Below are 22,758 nucleotides of genomic sequence, written 5' to 3'. Positions count from 1 at the left end.
TGTAAATGCACCTTGCGGCTCTGTATAAAGCTTGGATGACTGTAGATTACTTTAAAAAGGTTGAAATTAATATAAATCGCAGTCAAGCAGTTAGTGTGCTTGTTGTGTGTCCTGAAATTCAACTACTTTCTTTTTTTCTCTCATTTAATTTTTTTAATAAAAATTATACTTTGAGTGCCGCCAGCATTTGCTTAGTCATTCCGAACGTTGCTGTTGAGCGGCGGCACAAGGAGTTATGGGACATCCCCGTCGTGATAACCGTGAGTCACTGAACCTAAGCCGTGGCTGGCCTTTGGCAGCAGTGTGCTGGAGGAGTGGAATGAGGAGATGAAGGGAGGAGCAGAGGAGAGGAGTGGGGAGAACAGCCTGAGCAGAGACGAGGAAAGGTTCGACGTAACGACAGCGCTGTCGCTCTGAGCTCATAATGATGTTCGCTGAAACCGCACCGGCCCCTGGGGCCCCTGCTATCGCTCACACGCCGACGCTCCTTCACACATGCCCAGCTGTCGAGCTGCATCTGCCACACAAATATTCCTAGTACAAGTAGAGGCTCCTCCATTTAGACTCACATCTCGCAAAAACACTCACATGGGTACACACACACACACACACACACTCTGCTAGAGAGGCTAGGAGAGCGAGGCTGAGTGGTTTGACTGAGAGAGTAAATGCGTAGGAGAGCGAGAGGGACAAGCATATACTTTCGATGGAGAAGTGTGCACTAATGTTAGAGTTAATGATGGAGCACTTTAGAGTGTGGAAGCAAATAAGAAGCGGGAGCGCTGAGAGCAAGTTGCCTGACGACCCAGATGGAAATCTTCTGCCACTCTAGCATGCCCGACATCTTTCAGTCAGAGATACCTCGTCGTTTAGAAAAAGTCAAAATGACAGGCAGCAAAGATATCAGTGATTGGATCGTCGCTAACCAAATTAGAGAATCAAAGCCAATGAAAAATGTGGGGAGGTTTTCAGCCCTCCTGCCTCCCGTCCTAATTTGGTCATGCCCGCTTTTTGTTGATGCACATGCCTTGTCTTAGCGACTTCCAGGGAGCTGGGGAGAATCCATGAGACTCTGAAGCACAACCTCCCAAGCGTGTTAAGCTTCTTTTAGCACCACTGGCCCAACCAAATAGTTTCTGGCAAGTACTACGTGCCTGGACATGCATCGGTCCCTGGGGATCAGATGGTGAAACAGTGTGGCTCAGCCGGTAGAACGTGGCGCTCGAAACACCGGTCTTACGAGTTACGGAGAAATATGAGAATGGATCGTTTGGCTGGAGCAAGGGGACTGGACAGCCAGGTGAAAGGAGTAAGTGCCCACACAACGGTGAAGTGTGAGTTGCAGGGTTAATGAAGTGCCCAGTGGTTTGATAAAGTGCATGTGTGCGCACCTGCCGGGTGACCAGCCTGAAGTACATTGTGGCGTGGGAGTAAGTGGCCTTAAAAAAGGTTGCGGTTTGTGGTTGGGTGATAGTTGGTGGGAGTACGAGTGCACACTCACAGGTATGGTATGGAAGTCCAGCGTGACAAGTAAAATCAGGCAAGTTGAGGACATTTCGCCGGTCCTCACTTCGACAAGAAGAGTTTCGGTGACAGTGATAGTAAAACAGTGTGTGTTTCCTGGGTCTGATGATCATTTGAGTGTTATGGGCAGGAAGAAAAAGGCACTTGCGTTGTGAAAGAGTGAAGTTGCAGTGTAAGTGTTTTCATGCAGTGAGACCAACATTGTGGGAATTAAAATCATGCATGGCACAGCACCGATCTGCCAACGGTGTGTGACTTTCAAGTTACAATGCGTTTGAGTGTCAATGCCCACTTAATGGCAAATCATCCAGGAATCGTAAGGATTCTCTGTGTGTGTGTGTGTGTGTGTGTGTGTACAGGCCCACTCACTTGCAGTGCCTCCAGGAAGCGGAAGGAGCCCAGGCGTCGGCCCCGAGGCACCAGGCAGAAAGTAGAGTTGTGCAGCATCTCCCTGTAGTCGTATCTGAGGAGAAACATGAGTGCGGTCAGTACAAGTCGCAAACCCATACCAATGGTCACAAACAGCCGGGACCACACACACACACACACACACACACACACACACACACACACACACTTCTGGCTCAACCACAAACACACTGCCTTCATTCCTCCATGTCAAAACAGCAACTCTTCATTTTTGTAAGATCTTTTTTTTTTTTTTAAATAGAGAGCGTATGGTTTTCCAACAGTTGCAGTTGAGAACACATTCCCGGAGCTTCTGGCCGATTCCTCGTCTCCCCCTCCAGCTTGCTACCTCCATCTCAACCTCCTGGCCCCCCCCAGTACGGTGCGTCTTATTTCAAGCTCCTACAGAATGATCCACCCTACCAGGGGTAATGGGCTGTGAGTGACACCTGCTACTAGGATGCTGGCAATTTCTGCTGGCACGTGTGTGTGTGTGTGCATACGACATGACTGAATGCTTCTGCCTAATCAGCCAGACGCGGGAGGGGGTGGTGGGGGAGGGGGTGGGGGGTGTACACAGTGTGCGCGTGAGAGTGCACTCTCAATCAGGCCCAGACAGCAGGAGCAGTTTATACGCACTCAGGTGAAGTCGCTCTCTCCGGGGGGGCAGGGTGGAGGGGGGCCAGGCACACAGACGGAGAGGATAATAGAAAGATTCTTTCCTGTGTTCTCGCACAGACAGCCGTTTAGTGGGGCTTTAACCTCCTCTCCATGCCTCATGTGAAGCACGGTAGGAAGACTTTACCGTTCTCGCGCGGTCTCTCTTCTCACTACGCCCTTTCGGTCCATTACTCTCTTTAACGACATGCGTGGATTTTTGGAGAGAATTCGAGAGAACTCGCTGGGCCAAACGAACTAGTGAGCTGTTTTGAAAAACTCAAAGCAAACGGGTAAGGGGCCTTCTGGAATTGATCCAATGAGAACTTGTGTTTTATTGGTTGGAGGACCAAACACTCCTGCCGTAGGGTTTTTGCCTCTACCTTCTCCCTCTTATCTTCCAAATGCACACTCCCTGCTATAGTGGAATGTGCCAGGATCAGTGAGAGGGCTATAGACAGGTCCTTCAGGTTGGCTGGCTCAATGAGTGGAGAGGCAGAAAATCGGGGTCTCACTCTCTCCACCTCAGCCCTTTTAGAACGTCATGAGGGTAAAAACAACAACTGTCTGCAGAGTTCCACTGCTGTTCGCTGACATGAACCGAAGTTTGCCTGTCTGGCTTCACAGACAACAACCACCCGCGCCCATCCACCCACCCACCCACCCACCAACCAACCGACACACACAAGGCAACAAGGAATAAAACCAACATGCCACACTAAGCGCTAAGTCACCTATAACTGACACTTAGCACAGAGCTCCCATCGCACACCTCAGAGGCCGGGGTTTCGCAGGAGGCGAGTAGCGGGGCGACAGCTACCCAGGCACACACTGGCATTCTGTCACCTGCCGATGGAGACGGAGACAGGGCACAAAGATATTCTTGCGCCGGCTGTCTCCCTGGGCGGTGCTGCCTCCCTCCCCACCACAGAACACCGATGAGACAGACGGGCAGATAGACAGGCAGCCAAAAGACTCCGGGGCTCCCTAACGACGGACGTGTTGGGAATGCTCCAGGTAAGACGGGCAGCTGGGATCAGCTGTAGTGAAAAACCACTGAGGAAACCTATACACTGCCCAAAAACATTTAAGGAACACTTAAAACACACATCGGGTCTCGATGAACAAAATATATTAAAGATACTAATCTTTACAGGACATTGTGTAATTCGTTGAGAACAAAATCACGTAACAACGGTCAATGGAAACCATTTTGGTTGAGGGCTGGATTCAAACTCACACAGAAAATCTAAAGGAAACAATTGAAATCACAGTCTGTTCCAACTTGCGTGAATTTCATCATGGCAACTCATAATGTGACTCAGTAGTGTGTATGGCCCCCCATGTGCCTGTATGCACTCCCTATAATGTCTGGGCATGCTCCTGATGAGATGGTGGATGGTGTCCTGGGGGATCTCCTCCCAGACATGGATCAGGGCATCAGTGAGCTCCTGGACAGTCTGTGTCACTACTTGGCGGCATCAGACGCACCAAGACAATGTCCCAGAGGTTCTCAATTGGATTCAGGTCTGGGGAACGTGAGGGCCAGTGAATGTCATCAATGCCTTCGTCATCCAGGAACTTCCTACACACTCTGGCCACATGAGGCCGGGCATTGTCCTGCACCAGGAGGAACCCAGGGCCCACTGCACCAGCGTAATGTCTGACCATGGGTCTGGGGACTTCATCCCGGTACCTAACTGTAGTCAGGGTACTGTTGACTAGCACGTGGAGGACAGTGCGACCCTCTAAGGGTATGCCTCCCCAGACCATCACAGACCCACCGCCAAACCGGTCATGCTGGATCATGTTGCAGGCAGCGTCATCACCAGTCTCCAGACAACGGCGTCTCCAGACTCTTTCACGTCTGTCAGATGTGCTCAGTGTGAACTTGCTCTCATCTGTGACGAGAACTGGGCGCCAATGGCGGACCTTCTATGGCTATCCTTGTGTAATGGCATGTCTGCTGACATCTTCTCCATGCCCGTGAGTCTGTACTAGGTGACACAGCAAACCTTTTTGCGATGACATGTATGGATGTGCCATCCTGGAGGAGCTGGACTACCTGTGCAACCTGAATGGGCGGCAGGTACCACCTCCTGCTACCAGTAGTGACAAGGACACTATCAAAATGCAAAACTATAGAAGAATCAATCAGGAAGGATAAGGAGAGAGCAATTGTCTGTGGCCACCATCTGCAAAACCAGTGTACTTGTTCTCACTATCATTTGCACCAAAACAGGTGACACTGATTCATAATCACTTATGCTTCTTAACTGGACAGACTGATATCCCTGAAGTTTAACTGACTTAGTGTTAAACTGTGATGATTGTGTTCCCTTAATCTTTTCGACCATTGTATTTAACAGGGAAAAATATTATAGTATATATAAATCTTGGAAGTAGCCCAAATTCAGAGAGTCAAAACATCAAGAGATTTCAGGTTTTGTTTCCGGTCAACAATAATTATTATGAATGTACACTCACCTAAAGGATTATTAGGAACACCTGTTCAATTTCTCATTTATGCAATTATCTTATCAACCAATCACATGGCAGTTGCTTCAATGCATTTAGGGGTGTGGTCCTGGTCAAGAAAATCTCCTGAACTCCGAACTGAATGTCAGAATGGGAAAGAAAGGGGATTTAAGCAATTTTGCATGGTTGTTGACGGGCTGGTCTGAGTATTTCACAATCTGCTCAGTTAATGGGATTTTCACGCACAACCATTTCTAGGGTTCACAAAGAATGGTGTGAAAAGGTAAAAACATCCAGTATGCGGCAGTCCTGTGGGCGAAAATGCCTTGTTGATGCTAGAGGTCAGAGGAGAATGGGCCGACTGATTCAAGCTGATAGAAGAGCAACTTTGACTGAAATAACAACTCGTTACAACCGAGGTATGCAGCAAAGCATTTGTGAAGCCACAACACGCACAACCTTGAGGCGGATGGGCTACAACAGCAGAAGATCCCACCGGGTACCACTCATCTCCACTACAAATAGGAAAAAGAGGCTACAATTTGCATGAGCTCACCAAAATTGGACAGTTGAAGACTGGAATAATGTTGCCTGGTCTGATGAGTCTCGAATTCTGTTGAGACATTCAGATGGTAGAGTCAGAATTTGACGTAAACAGAATGAGAACATGGATCCATCATGCCTTGTTACCACTGTGCAGGCTGGTGGTGGTGGTGTAATGGTGTGGGGGATGTTTTCTTGGCACACTTTAGGCCCCTTAGTGCCAATTGGGATATCGTTTAAATGCCACGGCCCTGGATGTGCATCCCACAAACCTCCATCAACTGCAAGATGCCATCATATCAATGTGGGCCAACATTTCTAAAGAATGCTTTCAGTACCTTGTTGAATCAATACCACGTAGAATTAAGGCAGTTATGAAGGCGAAAGGGGGTCAAACACAGTATTAGTATGGTGTTCCTAATAATCCTTTAGTTGAGTGTATGTCCAAAGGAGAAAGGAAACATTACTGATCACCAATCAGCATCTTTAATCAAGGTCTAATCAAATAACTTTTAATAATGTAAACAATAAATTAGGTAAACTCTGAACAATGCAGCTGTAAAGCCATTCCAAAACAAGGGTTCAAATCCTGCTGACATATTAGCCCGAGGACCCAGAGAAAGGCAAGTACTGTCCAGGTGGGTAAGTAATAGAATATGGATGCCTTGCCTAGCGCTTGAGAGACTACTTATGGTGGTATGGGAGCATGTGAGCTTAATTAACATCAACGATGGTAGTAATGTTTTAATTTCTGCATTAAAGAGTAATCACTGCTATGGAAGGAGCAGATAGAGATCCCCCCAAAAAGTCAACCTTTCAACCGTGCTTTTCTACAGGTTTAACACAGGTGTTCCAGGAACTAACCATGATCTCCACGCTCCAACTAGGGCAACACATGTTTGTCGTCATGTGCAAGTGAGGGCCAGAGAGGAGTGACCCCGCCTTGTCCACGGATCTCCTTCTCCTCTCAGCTGGCTAACTAGGGCACTTGCAGGGTGTCAATGGCCCCCCGCCCGAGGGGGACGACTGTAGAGCTTGCTCTTATTTTTCCATTCCAGGAGCAGAGCTCTGCCGTCTGGCCGGCCCGGAGCTGCCGGAGGAGGGAACGCACTGCCGAGTGGATTGATGAGCCTTGTGTGTGTGTGTCCCATGTATAGTTAACCAGAGAAGTTACAGAGAAGTGAGGACATTTTGCCACTCAAAAAAAAAAAAGAAAAAGGGAAGTGGTGAAAGATTTTCTGAAATAGCAGGTCAGATTCAAACTCGTACTGCAGTACACTGAAGGCGGAGGTTAGAAAATGGGAATACGGTTTTGTTTCCAAGTGTAGTCAAATGTGTGTGTGTGTTTGTGTGTGTGTCAGACTGCTAAAGACAGTGAGAAAGGGAGTGAACATTTAGAAGGCGGCAGCATTGATGAGTACGCTATAAAGGGTGTGGTGCTTTGGACTGAAATCATTGGAAAATTAAAACATAGCATAAGGACTAGGAAATATGATTCAGATGAGGAACTGAAAATATGACTGTGTGTGTGTGTGTGTGTGTGTGTGTTTGTGTGTTTCACAGGTCTGATGCAATTAAGTGACCCCGCTCAAATCATACACACTGGCTAGAATTTTACAGTCGGCATGGCAACAGCATTAAGCACCTCCACATACAAGAATGACTTAAAGAATTCGCTCGGAAATTATCATTTGGTATAATTTCCGTTGGTCCACAGTTGGAAAATGGTTGTGCATGCCAGCAGTCTTGTTTTCAAGATAAACTCAGCTTCTTCAAAGTGCCTTAACAACATGTGCACCATCATTATGCTGTGGCATATTAAACTTTTAAAATTTTTTTAAGTAAATGTGAAGTGTCAGGCATTTTGAAAACGATGCAAAATGTTTTGAGGCATTATCTAAAAAAAAAAAAAGAAATATATATAGATAAATTGAATTGACTAGTGTTTTATTTACAGGAGATCTGCCCTTCATTCCGACACAAAAATCACCACGGCAAAAGGGGAGGCACTATCCCCAGCAGCCTTAAACCCAGATGCAGCATGGGTATCCGACAGTCGTTTGAGGAAACCCTCCCTCAGGCTTGCTCGTTCTAAAGTGACAAGAACACAAAACCACAAGCAACCTCAATGTTCTCCAAAAACACGGAGAAAAGGGATCCGATTTAGGACTTTCTGTTGTTACACCAGCTGAGATCGCTCAGTGTGTTGCTGTTGTGTGTTTCGCCTGAAGGTGGTCTGTGATGTGCTTTAGTCCATCTCAAAGCAGACAGAGAGTTGGAGCTGTGTGGATCAGCAGTCACACTGAGAAGGGATGAAAATTATACTTGACTTTGTATGATCAGAGCCACTCTGATGCAGTGTGTCTGTACGCTATGGTCAGACCTGGAGGCTGTGTTATGGTGTGCGCACACTTGAATGTTTATTTACATTCCATTTAAGTCCTTAAAAACTGAATTCCCTATAATTGTGTGTTTGTGATTGAAAGCTAATCAGTACAGTAAATAATGCTGAGAGCATTGTGTCTGTGAGTGCCAGCCCTGCGAGTGCCAGCCCTGTGAGTGCCAGCCCTGTGAGTGCCAGCCCTGTGAGTGCCAGCCCTGTGAGTGCCAGCCCTGTGAGTGCCAGCCCTGTGAGGCCAACATGCAGGATGATAAAGTAGATGATGGGTCCAGACTATCACAGGCAGTTTGAGTACTTGTTGCGTACGATTATCTGGGGTAGTGTAGTGTTTGTGTGTTCGGTGTGTTTGCATGAGAACTATTATCTGTGCGCACATGCGTTTGACTGTCAGTATAAAGGTAGATAGAAGCAGCAAGGTAAATATGAGGGTGCGAGGCTGGGAGGAAATTCCAGGGAGCAAGAGGTATGGAGGTAAATCTCATTCAGTGAGAGGAAGCAAGGAAAATGAGGGGGTGAGGGCAGTGAGGTAAATGAGGGAGTGAGGTAAATGAGGGCAGTGAGGTAAATGAGGGAGTGAACGAATGAGGGCAGTGAGGTAAATGAGGGAGTGAGGTAAATTATAGGGTGCGGGAAGTGAGGTGTGTCCGTTTGTCCCTGTAACTCCTGCCACCCACTTGCCCCAGAGCTGGATGCACTGCCCCTGTGGTGTGTGTGTCTCTCTCAGTGCGTTTGTCCGGTGTGTCCTTCTCTAAGCCTCGCTCATCGCGCCCTGCACGCTCTCGTCCGCGGCTAATTCATTACCCTAATTAGGCCTCATTAGCCAGCTTATGCTAGTTCCAATTAGCATCCTAGCATAAAGCATCACAAACAAACAGAGTCTGTGTGCAGGGTCCCGTGACAACCGCGAGGTCAAGCTACACATGGGGGAATCCGATTACTCTCATTTACAGTCCAGAGTCCAGTGCACATTACACTGACTCCACTTGGATACAAACTGGCTTTTTAGAGGTCTCAATTTCAAAATGGGCTCAAACTCCCCTATGTGAAAGAAGCCAGACACTTCAAACAGTATTGTTCATCAAGCAACAGGGAAAGAGAGCCTTAAGAATCAACCATCAGCACAGATGGACAGGGAGACAAATAGCTCATCAGATGTAAACATCTGAAGAATCAGGTCTTCATTTCCACTACCTGAAGGGAGAAGAAGCGCAGTGGCCGGGCAACGGAATCTTAGTGAGATAGAACTGGGCTGCCATTCTGTCGATTTTCTCATCTATAAAACATCTGATCTAAATACAGTTTTCTGTTCTACACAGAAAAACTTTCACAAACGGTAAGGACAAAATTCTATAGATACATTTCAGGCCTGCATTTCCTCAAAGAAATGTTAGCATATATTCCACTTGTCTATTGTACTACGTTTATTTCTATTATTGTTTCTAATGTAAAGCAATTTTTCTGTATAAAATGTGCCATTGGCTAAGCCCAGCTCCATTCTCTTTGTTTCACTAATGGTCCATTGAAAATGACAGGTTATGGGCAGTATTGGGTAAGCTTTAAAACTCTTGACAATGTAGGTTACACATCTCACCACAGTCAAAAAGCATCAATTATGTTTAAATTTTTTGACATGTAACAAGTTGGGTGATTTTCAGCATCCCTGGGAGAAATTGAACGTAGTCTTGATTTTTCAAAACAAGGACTCAAAACCTCAGGATAGTCTCGTCTAGCTAGCTTAGCATCATCTTATAAAGCATACAAATACATAAAGAACCCTTGACTGGTTTTCTAAGAGTCGCTATAGGTGGTGAATGGCAGCCTGTGTGGCGTGCTTACTTCCAGACAGCCAAATTAATCCCCATCTTATTCATACGTCATACCTCCCCCGGCATTTTCTCCTAGCCTACCATTTGCCTGTCACGTGTAAGCCTGAATATTTTTACAAATATGCAGATAACAAGCGTCCCTCCTGCCGAGACACTAATTCACTGTGGCGGCTTTATCCAATGCAATCTTTTCAATTTGTCCTCTGATTTTTTTTTGTCCTCTCTTGCAGTTTTCCACAGCAAACAGATGGAGGCAATTTTTCAGTTGCATTTACTGCCTGCCATCGCTCACAGTCCCTGAATCCCAGCTCTCCGTTCAGAGGATAAAGGAGGCACCCTTAACTCAGCCAGACACTACCACAGACACTCCACCAAACACTCCTAGACGAAACCACGTACACAGTCGTACAGCACACGGATAGTTCATATGTAGTCAGATACACACACTTCAGAGCCGGTGTGATATTGTCTTCCTGTTCCGTGCATTGGGTGTGATCAGAGTTCTAGAGGGAGAGTGTGCGCGCACACAGAAGACCAGCTGTGGGACTGCACCGCACTTCCAGATGGACCTTGCCATGACTGTGTGTAAGAATTGTGTGTTTGCCATGCATGTGCGTGTACCGTCTATACAATATACTGTTCATGCAAGTGTTTGTGTGCGTGCGTGCGTGCACACGTGCGTGACTTGGATTTAGATGTCAGCACATGACTTGCCGCGGCCTTCTTTTAACTCTTACACATAAGTCACAAGATCTGCTGTTATAGATAGCACAGCACAGGGCTGGCCATATTTATCCACGGAGCAATGGCCTTATCTATAGCAGATGACTACAACAATGTGGAAAAATTGGAGACGCAGGGAAGTGAACTGACTGACAAACACACTCGCATAAATGATTCAACTCATTATAGTCGACAAAGGCTCTTCCGTGGCTGCTCTTCCTGAATCGAAACCCTCCCACTCCCAGTCACACACGCACGCACACAAAAGAGTCATAATGACTAATCTACAGAACACGTTTAGTTGGTAACATCCCAGTGCATATGGCCTAAGTCCCATCTCCCCCCAGCTCAGACCTTCAGGCTCTCCACTCCTCCAAAAAGAGGTGCAGGGGAAACCTAATTAACTAAAATAACAGTCGGCAAACATATTCTAATTTATTCCCTCTAAAGGCCTAAAACCGCAATAAAGGCAGAGCCATATGTGCCCCGGTGGCAGCGCAGCGTGAGATAAAAGTACAATAAAACACAGACTCATAAATAAAAAAGATAAATGGGGGAGTGAATAAAGATAGCCTGGTTTGAGTTGAGATGTAGTGAGTGGGTGAATCAGACTAGAGGTTTCAGGGAGTGGGATGGTTAACTTGGCCAGTTGTGTCTCAGTAGGATTCCCTGGCAACACATTCGTAGTGTATTAGAACAGTAGTATTTAGATGCTCGTTCTCTTCAACACACACACACACTCTCTCTCTCTAACACAAATATAACCTGCTGTCTTCCACCCCTCTGTGTCTCTAATTAATCTCTCTGGCATGCACACACACCCCCACACTCCAACCCCAGCCATCAGCTCCAGCCTGACATCTCCTCAGAGAGACATGCACTTTGTGCAAGTGTGTGCTTGTGCACGTGAAGGGCAGTTCCAGGAAATTGAAAGTGTGTGTGCAGGTTTGTGTGTGCGCTCCAGCAGCTGCCAATCACACAGCCCAGAATACACTACCCAGGGGTTCATCAGACTGAGGTGTCATGAAGAGAATGAGGCGGATTGATGGTGTGTGTGTGTGTGTGTGTGTGTCCATTTGAGCAGCCTACAAAGAACCAAGGTAAAGGAGTAGCATGTCAAAGCAAGAGGTGGAGAGAAGACATCAACAACGACACAATTATTGTTCAGTTAAGAACGAAATAATTCTAATGAGAATGTGAGCATATTGCCCTTACCTTCATATTACTGTGTCAATGCTGGAGAGAGATGTGGGAAATGTGAGTTACTCACACAGAGTAGGGCTTGGGATTCGACCCCAATAAGAAGGGGTCATTGTTTCGGTTCATTGTTCCTTGTCAGTTGGTGTCATTAATGCCTTTGGCTACAGCCAATGCATCTTAGTCATATGACACACCTAAGTCTGGCGAGCCGACAATCTCATGTGAACCGTTTTTTGGGGATTAGGGTCGAGTTAGAGGGGTCAAAGGGCACTCAGTCTCCACCCCAACAAACAAAAGACAAAGGTGGGCGGTGGCTGTATTCTTTGAAGGGGTCATAGTTAGGCTTCGCTCTACGGCTGTGGTGTGTCTGTGGGTGTGTTTATGTAATCCCCCCCCCTTAAGCCGGAGGTAAAATAAGCTCTGTTTCAGTGGAGCCGTCTGAGAGGACAAGGAGAGGATGGAACGCAAGGGGACCAGCTGTTCTGGAGCGCTCGGCGGCGAGGTCAGGGGGAGAGGCGCCGCGCTGCAGCTGTGTCCTCAGGGCTAGTGGGAGCCAGAGAGGAGGCGCTGTTCACTTCAACACAGAATGGCCGAGATAGGGAAGGGTCATACGCAAAGAGACAAGATACATGAAACCAAGACTCTCACACGCCTAAAACTGCCCAAAAAGAGAACAGGGGGCTGATATTTTTCAGCAAAATCTACAGAGAATCGGTTTATAACTTCAAGCAAATTAGAGAAAACTTTCTTGGCTATTACAGAAGAAATGGCCTTGCCAAAACTACTGTGGAAAACAAAAGAAATGCTTGGTTTTTTGAGAAACAACATTCACACAGAAAACCCAGATAAATGGCATGGAAAGACTGCCAAAGACCCTTGTTTACAGGACACGAGTCTAGACTCAATAAATGGAAGAACTTTATGTCCAACATAGACAAACCTCCTCATTACGAAGATACGTACTGTAGCTGCGACTCTAGTCAGAACTTTTTCACGCTTCAGTTTGTACCAGAGTCACAATTAGGGTGGGCACATTTCAGAGTGAAGCGTCTGTAGTACTGTATGTTAAATCATTAAATCCCAATGTGGATCGGCGACACGCTAGAATCAGGGTGGAGGTAGAGAAGGAACGTGTTTAAAACTAAATGAGAAGGTGAGTCTGAAGGCAAACCTTGATGCCCAGCGATGAATCTGTTAAGGCTGCAGAAAGAAGAAAGGAAAAAGGAGGGGGAGGGGAATCCTAAAGTCAATAACACAGAGGGCTAAGTAGTCTCCTAGCAACCTGGTTCTGATGGAGCGCAGTGGCTTACGTTGTCTCACTCGCAGAGAGACGGGGAGCGATAGGCGGCCCCATCCCAAAACAATGTCCTTACTCCTACCCCATATCATGTAGATCAGAGGGTAGCAAAGGTAAGACTGGGCAATGTGGTCATAAATCCATTGAGTCCTGAGTGCTCTCCCAAAGTGCATACGGGATAAAGGCTAGTGGCAAGTTGTCATTAAGCGAGAGATTGGGACAACAGGTGAGGACAACACATGTAACATATGCACTAACTTTGCCATATGCCATTAAAAATGCATTCGATTTCTAACAAAACAGTAGGTAAGCAGTCTAACGTGGAAGTATAGATTGGGATCTATTGGGCATATTTCTATAGTGCTATGGTTAGGGCGCCATGCCATCCCCATCAGAGTTGTGGCATTGATTCCTGCAGGAGTCACAACCACTGAATACATTGTGTGACTGAACCACTCTGAATAAGAGTAGTAGTAAAAAAGAAAAACATTGGTGGTTATAAAATATGATAGTGCTTCCCACTCTTTCGTAATTTTTTTTATATATTTGCAGTACCTTTTTTTGCAGTATATATTTGCAGTTCTATGAATGAAAAAAAAAAAGATGAGATACATATATATATATCATGGTCCTTGTCCTTTTGCAACATAGAGTGGATATAAGAAGTCAACACACCCCTGTGAAAATGCCAGGTTTTTGTGATGTAAAAGAATGAGACAAAGAAATCACGTCAGAACGGTTTCCATTTTAATGTGACCTATAATGTGAACAATTCAATTGAAAAACAAACAAATATTCTAGGGGGGGAATGTAAAATAAAAACCTTACAATACCCTGGTTGCATAAGTGTGCACACCCTCTTATAACTGGGAATGTGGCTGTGTTCAGAATTAACCAATCACATTCAAACTCATGTTAAATATAAGTCATTACACACCTGCCATCATTTAAAGTGACTCTGATTCATCACAAATAAAGTTCAGCAGTTCTAGTAGGATTTTCCTTACATTTTCTTAGTTGCGTCTCAGAGTAATAAAATCAAAAGGTGCTTCAATTTAAGGGTGTGCACACTTATGCAAACAGGTTATTGTAAGTTTTTTATTTTTCCCCCCTCAAAGATTTGTTTGTTTTTCAATTGAATTGTTCATGTTATAGGTCACATTAAAGGTGACGTGATTTGTCTCATTCTTTAACATTTTAACAGGGGTGTGTAGACTTTTTATATCCACTGTACATATGCCAAGAAATATATTGGAAGCATTTAAGCATTGGGGGAAGAAAAAAATAATCTGTATCGAAAAGCAAAGCATACAGAATTGTGAAAATTGCAAAGCATATTGTAAGTGGCACCTAAGTATCAAGATATGAAATTTTAAGATTCCTGCCAATGCCCAGCACTTCACAAGAGTGCCAGCTAAATGAACAAATTGTAGCTTATATTCCTGAAGCAGGGTCTATTTCCATCACAGAGTTGCAAGGTAACTTTCTGGGAACCATAAAGCCAGTATACTAGACTCCTTCAGGACTGTTTGACATTACACCTTTCATTCTCCCCATTCAGAAAGCTGGAAGGACTCCCCCAACCACCCCCCCAGAGTGCAATCGAGCAGAGAGACTACCTTTGAATCCTCAAAAGAAGAATGCTAAGGGGAAGTTGTTGGGAAAAAGCAAGGAATTAAGACTGAGTAAGGTAAGGGGCAGGGATAGAAGCTTTAATTGTATCAATTATACTATCACAGTTTGAGAGAAGCCCATATAGACGCAAATACAAAGTGTTCGTCAAACCATGATACCTTTACATAAAGATCTTTCAAACACCCACATCCTTCTATCTTAGACACACATCTTGAATGCGTAATAGTGTCTTTTTTTCCCCTCGCTGTGGTGAGGAAGAGTAATCTAGTGCTTTGATCCGTCTCAGTGAGGAGCTGTCGACTCCTATCCAACCATGTAATTCCCCACGATGAGGTGTTTGAGGAGCCGCCATTGTTAGCATTCCCATTTGACAATGGAGACAATCCACCTCTGAAAGTCAATCTTACCGAGGCTTAAACAGTCTCCGACAAAGAGCGCAGTAATTTTCGTCGACAAAGTTAACAAAACAAACTAAGAAAGCCACTTTCAAACACGATGGAAAGACAACGAGTGCCGTAAAGTCCCCTTGCTAAGAGACCAAGCTAAGCTAACTGTGTCGGCTCTAACAGTGAATACAATTACCACTGCAATAACCGCTAATGGTAAAGCCAATCATAACAATAGCGGAGCGTGAAAAGATAATGCGTTTGTGCCCAGATGTAGTGTAGCACAATTAAGCCAGGGAAATGAACTGGGGCCTGGATTCCACCGGTTCAATCCATCTGTTATCAGGTCAGTCTTCTTTCTTTCTTCCTTTTTTTTCTTTTAATTCCTGTGTCTTTTAAGTCAACACAACAAAGGAGAATGTGGCGAGAACATTTGACATGAGACCCAGGTGGACAGACAGCTGAGAAAACAAGCCATAATAAGATGGCATTGTGACAGCTAAAACTCTGGAAGAAGCATGAATGCGAAGCTAAGAATTCCTAAAATGTCTCCTAAAAAGGTCTGGTTTTCACAGAGTCTAAACAGTTTGAGCCTAGTGACTCATGATGGACAATGGAAGTGGCGGGTTAACACTAACACTGCAAGAACTCACACAATCCATTTTAAATAGGGTTTCTATGGAAAAAGGCAGAGTATGTCCCAGGAGGCCCTCTGTGCAATCTGAACACACTCCCCTTCAGATGGATTAGTTCAAAGAAGCCCAATAAAACATTTACAGCACAGAGGTTTCTTCCATCTCTACCGCAGCTGGTCTTGCTCCTTTCGGGTATGAATGACCTTGGGTTAAATGCATTTAATTACAGCGCACAGGAACTGCACGTCCCCCCCCCCCCCCTGCTCTCCAAGCTCAAAGTTGAGCACTTCGGACAGTCTCTCAAATGTGAGGCAGAGCTTCCAACTGTCAAGAGCAGAAAAGCTTTATGTTCTTCAGGCTCCACAAGCGAACATAACAGAGCCTCATTCAGAACCACAGTTTTGACTTGAAGAGGTGTTCCCTATATAAAGATTTTGCTGGTATAATACAATAAACACACTGCGCAGATAAGTACTGCTGAACACAAATATTCATCATTCCAGAAAGTATGTCTGGAGCATCAGAGGCAATTGCTTTGAATTGGAAACCCTACATTTTTCACCACACTTGCCAAAGCTACATATTTCACATGTATCGGTCACATGCGCCAGTAACAGCCACATAAGGCTCTTTATATGTTCACTTTGAACATGGAAAATTAATGTCTTTCACAATTTAAAAAGAAAAATGAGGTGTAGCCTATCTTGGGTGGGTCATTAATAGCGTGTATAAGTTCACATTCGCCAGGAAAAGTAATTGTATTTGTTTACACCACTGGTTTTCATACTTTTCTTAGTCAAGCTTGCCACTGAAGTCCAAAAAAATGTATGATGTATGTATCACAGGTGAATCAAGTGGGAAGCAAAGTTATGACTTCTCAGAATCATTGTTTTCCTCTGCATATCTGTCGTAATTACATTACAAAGAACAATACTAAATACCATTAATTCTGTGCATTTTCATTAATAATCAATACATATTGGCCGGGTATTAGCTATACTATCTAGACATTTCCGCTTCTACTTCAGGACAGTAGTGCTCAGCAACCATGAACCAATATACTGCGCCCAGTGTTGTTTTGCTGCCGGCTCGCTGCGCCAACTCTCCCCATTGAGCAGTAAGCTGTACCGAAGTGACATCCAGATGGTTGCTAACGTTACCAAAATATATCCTGTTATTTCGCATGTAGTGTAGGTGGTTACCCTACTCAAATATAATCAAGTGGGATGGAACAAATTGTCCACATAAGCCATCCACCAGTGACGTTATACAGCTGCCCTGTGAAGCCAGTCTGCTGTGTCCAGTGGAACAGCCAGCAGGAAACATCTCAGCACAACACCGGTGAACTGGTCATTCATGCGGTCTTGTCATAAGATGGGTATTGACAGTGACATCCAGATGGTGAACAATACCGCGATACTAACCAAGTTATTTCTTCCTTGTCCATGGAAATCAACATCTGCATTTTAAAAGTTGTAACTAGCGCTATGCTGCTGTTGTCAACATATAACTATCTATTCGGCAAAGGTACTGCAGGCTGACTGATCTGAGTGAATGAACCATATATGTTTCTATCAACACTACATACTGTAGGTCATTATTTGTTCACCAAGCATGTCCATAAAGCCATCCCCAGCAAGCCCCTTACTCCTCTAATATTTGTTGACATCGTTTCAGATTATTATTTTGGACAAAAGCTGCAGAGATTGGTAAGATATGGAACTTGAAGCGTAATATGTAATGTATGTGTTTTTTAAGCACTACATCACATGGTATGGCTTTATCAACCTACAGATTTTGTCCCTCAAACACTAAAAAAACAGCAGTCATGATGGCAAACGATATACTGAGACACACAATTACCCATCTAAACGTGCAATGCTGTGAGGTACCTGCCAGAATCCCTATTGGGTGTGCACACATCGTCACACATACGTTTTCCTTCTGCTCACTTAGCAAAGGCGGCCTAGTGCTGCTAAATTGTTACTGGCGCTCCAAGATAGTGATTTTTTTAATTGCAGAAAGCACTTTCAAGATCAAACAATTAGAACCTGTTGTAAATGGAGCAAACATCTGGACAGGGACACAAATGAGACCCATGAGCTCCCAGCATGACTTGCTACTTGTTTCCACTATCCTCTCCCTATTGCAATGGCGCACATTCAATAGTTACACCATGACACAGAATTCACTGCTCATGCATCACAAACCTCGGCATACAGTAAGCATTGGGCATTCTGAGTTTTTCCAATCAACCGATTCTTACTCAACAAAATAATCTAGCGTCTTCTTCAATGTATCACAGTAAGTGTAGTGCAAAGTAAACAAACCCTACGGAGTTAGGGCCAGAGTGGGCCCTGGTTATATAAAGATGTTGAGGTATGAGAATACGTTAGGATTCACACTATTTGACGATAATTAGGTCATGGGAGGATGGGCAATTTTTTATTTGGTTTCCCATGAGTCAGGGAACTAAGTTAGATAATGTTGTATTCTTGCATGTATGGTTCACATTTCTTTCTGCTAGATTGCAGAAAGAAACCAAGGTGTGGTAGAGCAACCTCATAACGTTTTTATTAGTAAGCATTTTAAAAGAATTTGATGCAGATGCAATTGCAAACCCAATCCCAAGACTACATAGCACCAAAGACACCTACCTGGACTTCTTCATATATGGAAGCAAAATGAAGACCATTCAATGCTGGCAAATGCATAAAGCCTAGGCTTATAGTCCTGAATACCAGCAACACAAGTCCACACCACAGAATTGACACTATAGCATGACAAGTTGGACTTGAACATGAACAATGCAGGTTATTTTGCACATGTCCACAGATAAAAAAAAAGAAGCTAGTATTACAGAGAGAAAAAACACAGTACTGACACTAAGCATTAAATCAAAAGCAAATTTAAAAGCAAATGGAAAAAAGCATCACTGTAAATGGGAATCTAATTTCCAGTGCAACATCTGTGGATAGACATGATCATAGACATATTTAGACGCTTTCTTTCCACAGAGGAGCTGAGCATACAATGAGTTATGTGAAAAACTGTCGACTAAAGACACAAAAAGTTAGCATAAGAGCAAATTCTCAGTTTAGCCATGTTTGGGGTCTGTTTCTGACACAGCAGAAAGGGATCTCATTAGTTTTTTTAATGTATATTTGTGGTGGATAGTCAACTCCCCTGAGGAAAGTTTCACGGTGAGACTTGGAAGGAAATAAAAAGTTGATGGATTCTTGACTCAGAGCCAAAATCCCCGATCAGATTGTAATCAGACCCTACTATTGTTAGCACTGAAAGGCTGGAGGAAAAAAGGTAAAAATGCCATAGGAAGTAGACTCGAGAGAAAGGCTTACTGGGAAATACAGGCATATTTAAAGTCTGAGAAAGCTCTTGGGGTAGATCCTAGGCCGTTTTTACTGCAACAGGAATTTTCAGCATCTCTCAAGTAAGTACTATACAGCCTAAGAACATGATTATGTCCATTTCTGGTGGGGCTCTCCTTATTCCACGGCATTTGCATTCGACAGGGAAAAATGCTTAACGTGTCAAATGACAACTTAATAAATTAAAGGGATGAGGATCTCTTTCAGCTCCTATCAGGGAATGATTCAACGGATATCAGTCAATGGCTGTTAGCAGTGCTGCACTGTCAAAGAACCATCTGGAGGCTGTCCATTAAATGAATGCAATAAATTTTTTTTCACACAGGTACGCTCTCAAGCCCCAAAAACCACACAGTATTGGGAAATGGTAGTGGCAGCTGAGGAGTTCAATGATTCAAAGTCTAGAGAACTGGTTGAGAGCTAATACGAATAATTAATTGAAAATGTTAATCTGTCCATACAGAAGCCTTTATATTGCATTCCTCTTATGAAGATAATTTTGCTTGACTGTGAACATGCAGAGACAGTGTTTGGTGTAGAGAGATGTGGATTTCAAGCTGTCTATTAGCAAAAATCAATGTGTATGCACCACTCAGGCGACAGAATTTAGTTAATGTCTGATTCTCCGATTCAGTAGCTTCACAACAGTGGTCTAGGCTTGAACAATGATCTCAGTTTGTCCCAGACGTACCATCAGCATCCTGGTGAGCTATGTCTGATTCATGACTACCACTGTTGTATTTGGTAAATATTTTTACTCGAAAGGATGTTTACTGTGAGCAATGCTACACTGTGCAGGTCTCATTAGAGTAACACTACTGTTTTCATTATAAGTTTCAGTAATCAGCCATTCCAGCTAAACCTAATTGGCTCATCATTAGATTAACCCCAGCCAACAAAAACCACAGTGATGGGCTGCTCATAGTTAAGAAACAACTTCCCAAAAATAAGTAATTCATTCATGGTCAGGCCTCAACACCCCATTTCTCAAAAAGTGCAAATTGCCATGCTTAAAAAACAGCCAAAAGCAGAAAAACTCAAATTCCAAGAATGTTCTCCAAGCAACAAATGAGGATGAACAAACCTCTCTGGGGCATTCCCAAGCAAAGCTTGCTTGTTCGATCAATGTGTCGGTTTTCAAATTTTCTAGTGGGCTCAATATCACACCGTAAGGCCCATCATTCAAACAGCTATAGAAAATCTCTGCCTTAAAAGCACCACAGACTCATCACTCCTCTACTGCAGCCCTGACAAGATGGAAATTCACACCTCAGCATTGTCAGGCAGCCATATCACAAGGCTCTTGGGCCCCCCACATATCACGCTCTACGATGTCCATCAATCCAGCGGCTCTGCATTCGACCGACAGTCGAAAGAGAGTTCATTCTAAAGCAGAACCTGTCCATCATCGCACACCGCTGGCCCAGCTCCAAAGAAAGCCGGTCGGGGGGAATTCCCTGTCCCAGGCCTCCTATAGAGACTGGGAAGGCGTTTATCGAGAAGGGGCAGCAGTCAAGAAGACTAACTCTAGATAGGAAATAAACAGGCTGGAAACTAAACAAAGACTCACACACACTCACCGTAGGGGGTATTACTGGTCTGGGGAGCTTTGAGGCAAACATCAAATAAATTCCAATAGACATTCATGCAACGTTTTGAATTAGCTTGAGAGAAGGGCGATACGACTGGCACACGGAGCTGTGATTTGATTACTTAAAAAGCCTCAGCTGAGCAATGGATTGATTATTGACAGGAGAGAGGAAAAAAACACCAACTGTGCAGGAGGGCCGCTAGCTGGTGGGGGTAATGTTGAGTGATGGTCTGTTTAAGAAACATTTTGCTGTGTGCAATTATTAAAGCAACTACCTGACAAACTGGCTCCTCTTCGGTTTCTAAAAAGCAGCAGCATAGCCCTACCAATGATTTGGTTATTTAAAACTACACCCCGGAGAGAGGTTAAATACTGGTGGGCACACACCCATCAGGAGAGCCTTCCATCACAGTCGGTCAAAGAGGAGCAGTGACCGTCTAAGAGTCTGACATGTACTCAGAAGGTACCACCCTCTCAGCTAACAGTGTCAACTCACATTCGTGTGAAGGCCCAGCTTGAACAGTCAAGAGCAAACATGATCCCGTTGGGTACATTTCATGTTCTTAAAAGATAGGTAAATTCAATTGGTTACACAGAGCAGATGCCAGAATTTAATAAATTTTAAGGCCTTAAAACACGCCTTTAACATGTCCCTGCATTAAATGTACTGTTCCTCAGTTTGGAAAGTCATTGCATGTAAAACTTTGGCTACGTTAATTTACAATGTTTTCTTAATACCTGACTACTCTCTGGAAAAATCTTAGAGATGTAAACAAAAAAGTTATGCTGAAAGCCAAACCAGCGTGATCCAAGTACTCTGTAGTGGGCCTAACAATTCTCGACTGACATGAGTTGATGGATGCTCATCCCAAAGCAGTTCACAGAAACTGCTGCTACTGGAGTAGAGAGGGAGACAATTCCAGCCACAGTGAACATTGTCAAGCTGCAAACAAATGGAGACCGAGACTTAAATGGTGCTAAAAAGGCTGATGGAACAGTGCTTGGAATGCTAGTGTACAATAAATTGGAGTTTGTCAGTTTTCCAAACTGAAGTAAAGTGTTAGCAAACACTAAAATCCTATAGCTTGTCATTAATAGTACGGACTAACCTAGGAAGATATTTCACAGCTTGAAGGGGAAAACCAACTGGCGAAAATGCTCAGCTGGGGGTAAACATACCACAAGTAAAAGCAGGGAGCATGTAGTCTTGGAATGGCACTATACCTTCACCACTTTAGCTGACTGATGAGTTCAAAGAGCTCATGGTAATAGCCTGTCTCCAACATCCCCATAACCATAAATCTTTCCCAAGAAAAATGGGAAGCAATCAGGTGGGAAGAGGTGTGTGTGTAAGCGTGAGGATAGTGAATGTGTGGATTTCAAAAATTATATGCGGGAGCCTGTGTGCATGCTGCTGAGAACAAAAGTATGTGTGCCTGTGTTTTTCTGAGAGAAAGTGGGGCAAGTTTAGCAGTACATCCAAGATGAAGCCATGATTCGCACCCACCACTTAATATGATTAAAGAGTTGAGCACAATAAAAAGTGTTCCCCTTTTCTTAAAGTAATCAAAGCATTATGGAGAGCAGCCTGGGAAAGTTATTTCCTTTTTGGCTGGACTCAGTGTGAGCAAGGAGACAGCCAAGGTTTTGGCTTTGACACGGAACTGCCGGGGCAAATTGCTGCAACAGTCAGATTTTTCACTCTGCAGTTATGTGGCTGAAGGAAAAATCACAGTCCGAGGCATTAGCCTGCTTAGTGCCTACCCATTAAAGGTAATTTACAGATAGCAGGCTGTGTGTTTGTCGGCTCCTTTAACGAAAAGCAGAAGCCCTCACAAGCATGGTAAACTACAGTAAATGAAAGCTTAAGGTAAGAATTGGGTTTAGGTTTAAAGTTAGGTTCAGAGTTAGGATTAGTGTGTCTCATACACCATCAGGCAACGATTGACGAAGACGTAATGGATAATCAAATGCACAAAGCCACCAGCACGCAGCCAGCGCTGCATTCAACCATCACTGCCATAGAACAGCACATCAGACCTGCCAACCAGCCAGCTTCCACACG

The 22,758-nt window shown here is 44.4% G+C and overlaps 1 protein-coding gene across 2 annotated transcripts in view; it reads right to left on the bottom strand.

The window, feature by feature from the left end:
- ext1b (exostosin glycosyltransferase 1b) overlaps positions 1 to 22,758 on the bottom strand; it is an 85,292-nt gene that overhangs the window by 22,975 nt on the left and 39,559 nt on the right. For both annotated transcript variants that reach the window (XM_020050306.3, XM_013135668.4), the window contains exon 2: positions 1,894 to 1,987. In XM_020050306.3, coding sequence (XP_019905865.1) covers positions 1,894 to 1,987 — 94 coding nt within the window. The remainder of the gene's footprint in view (positions 1 to 1,893; positions 1,988 to 22,758) is intronic.

Source organism: Esox lucius, chromosome 10 (genome assembly GCF_011004845.1).
Source record: "Esox lucius isolate fEsoLuc1 chromosome 10, fEsoLuc1.pri, whole genome shotgun sequence".
In the NCBI taxonomy this organism is placed as follows: domain Eukaryota; kingdom Metazoa; phylum Chordata; class Actinopteri; order Esociformes; family Esocidae; genus Esox; species Esox lucius.
The sequence above is the reverse complement of the archived record's forward strand: the minus strand, read 5'-3'. Positions and strand labels throughout refer to the sequence as shown.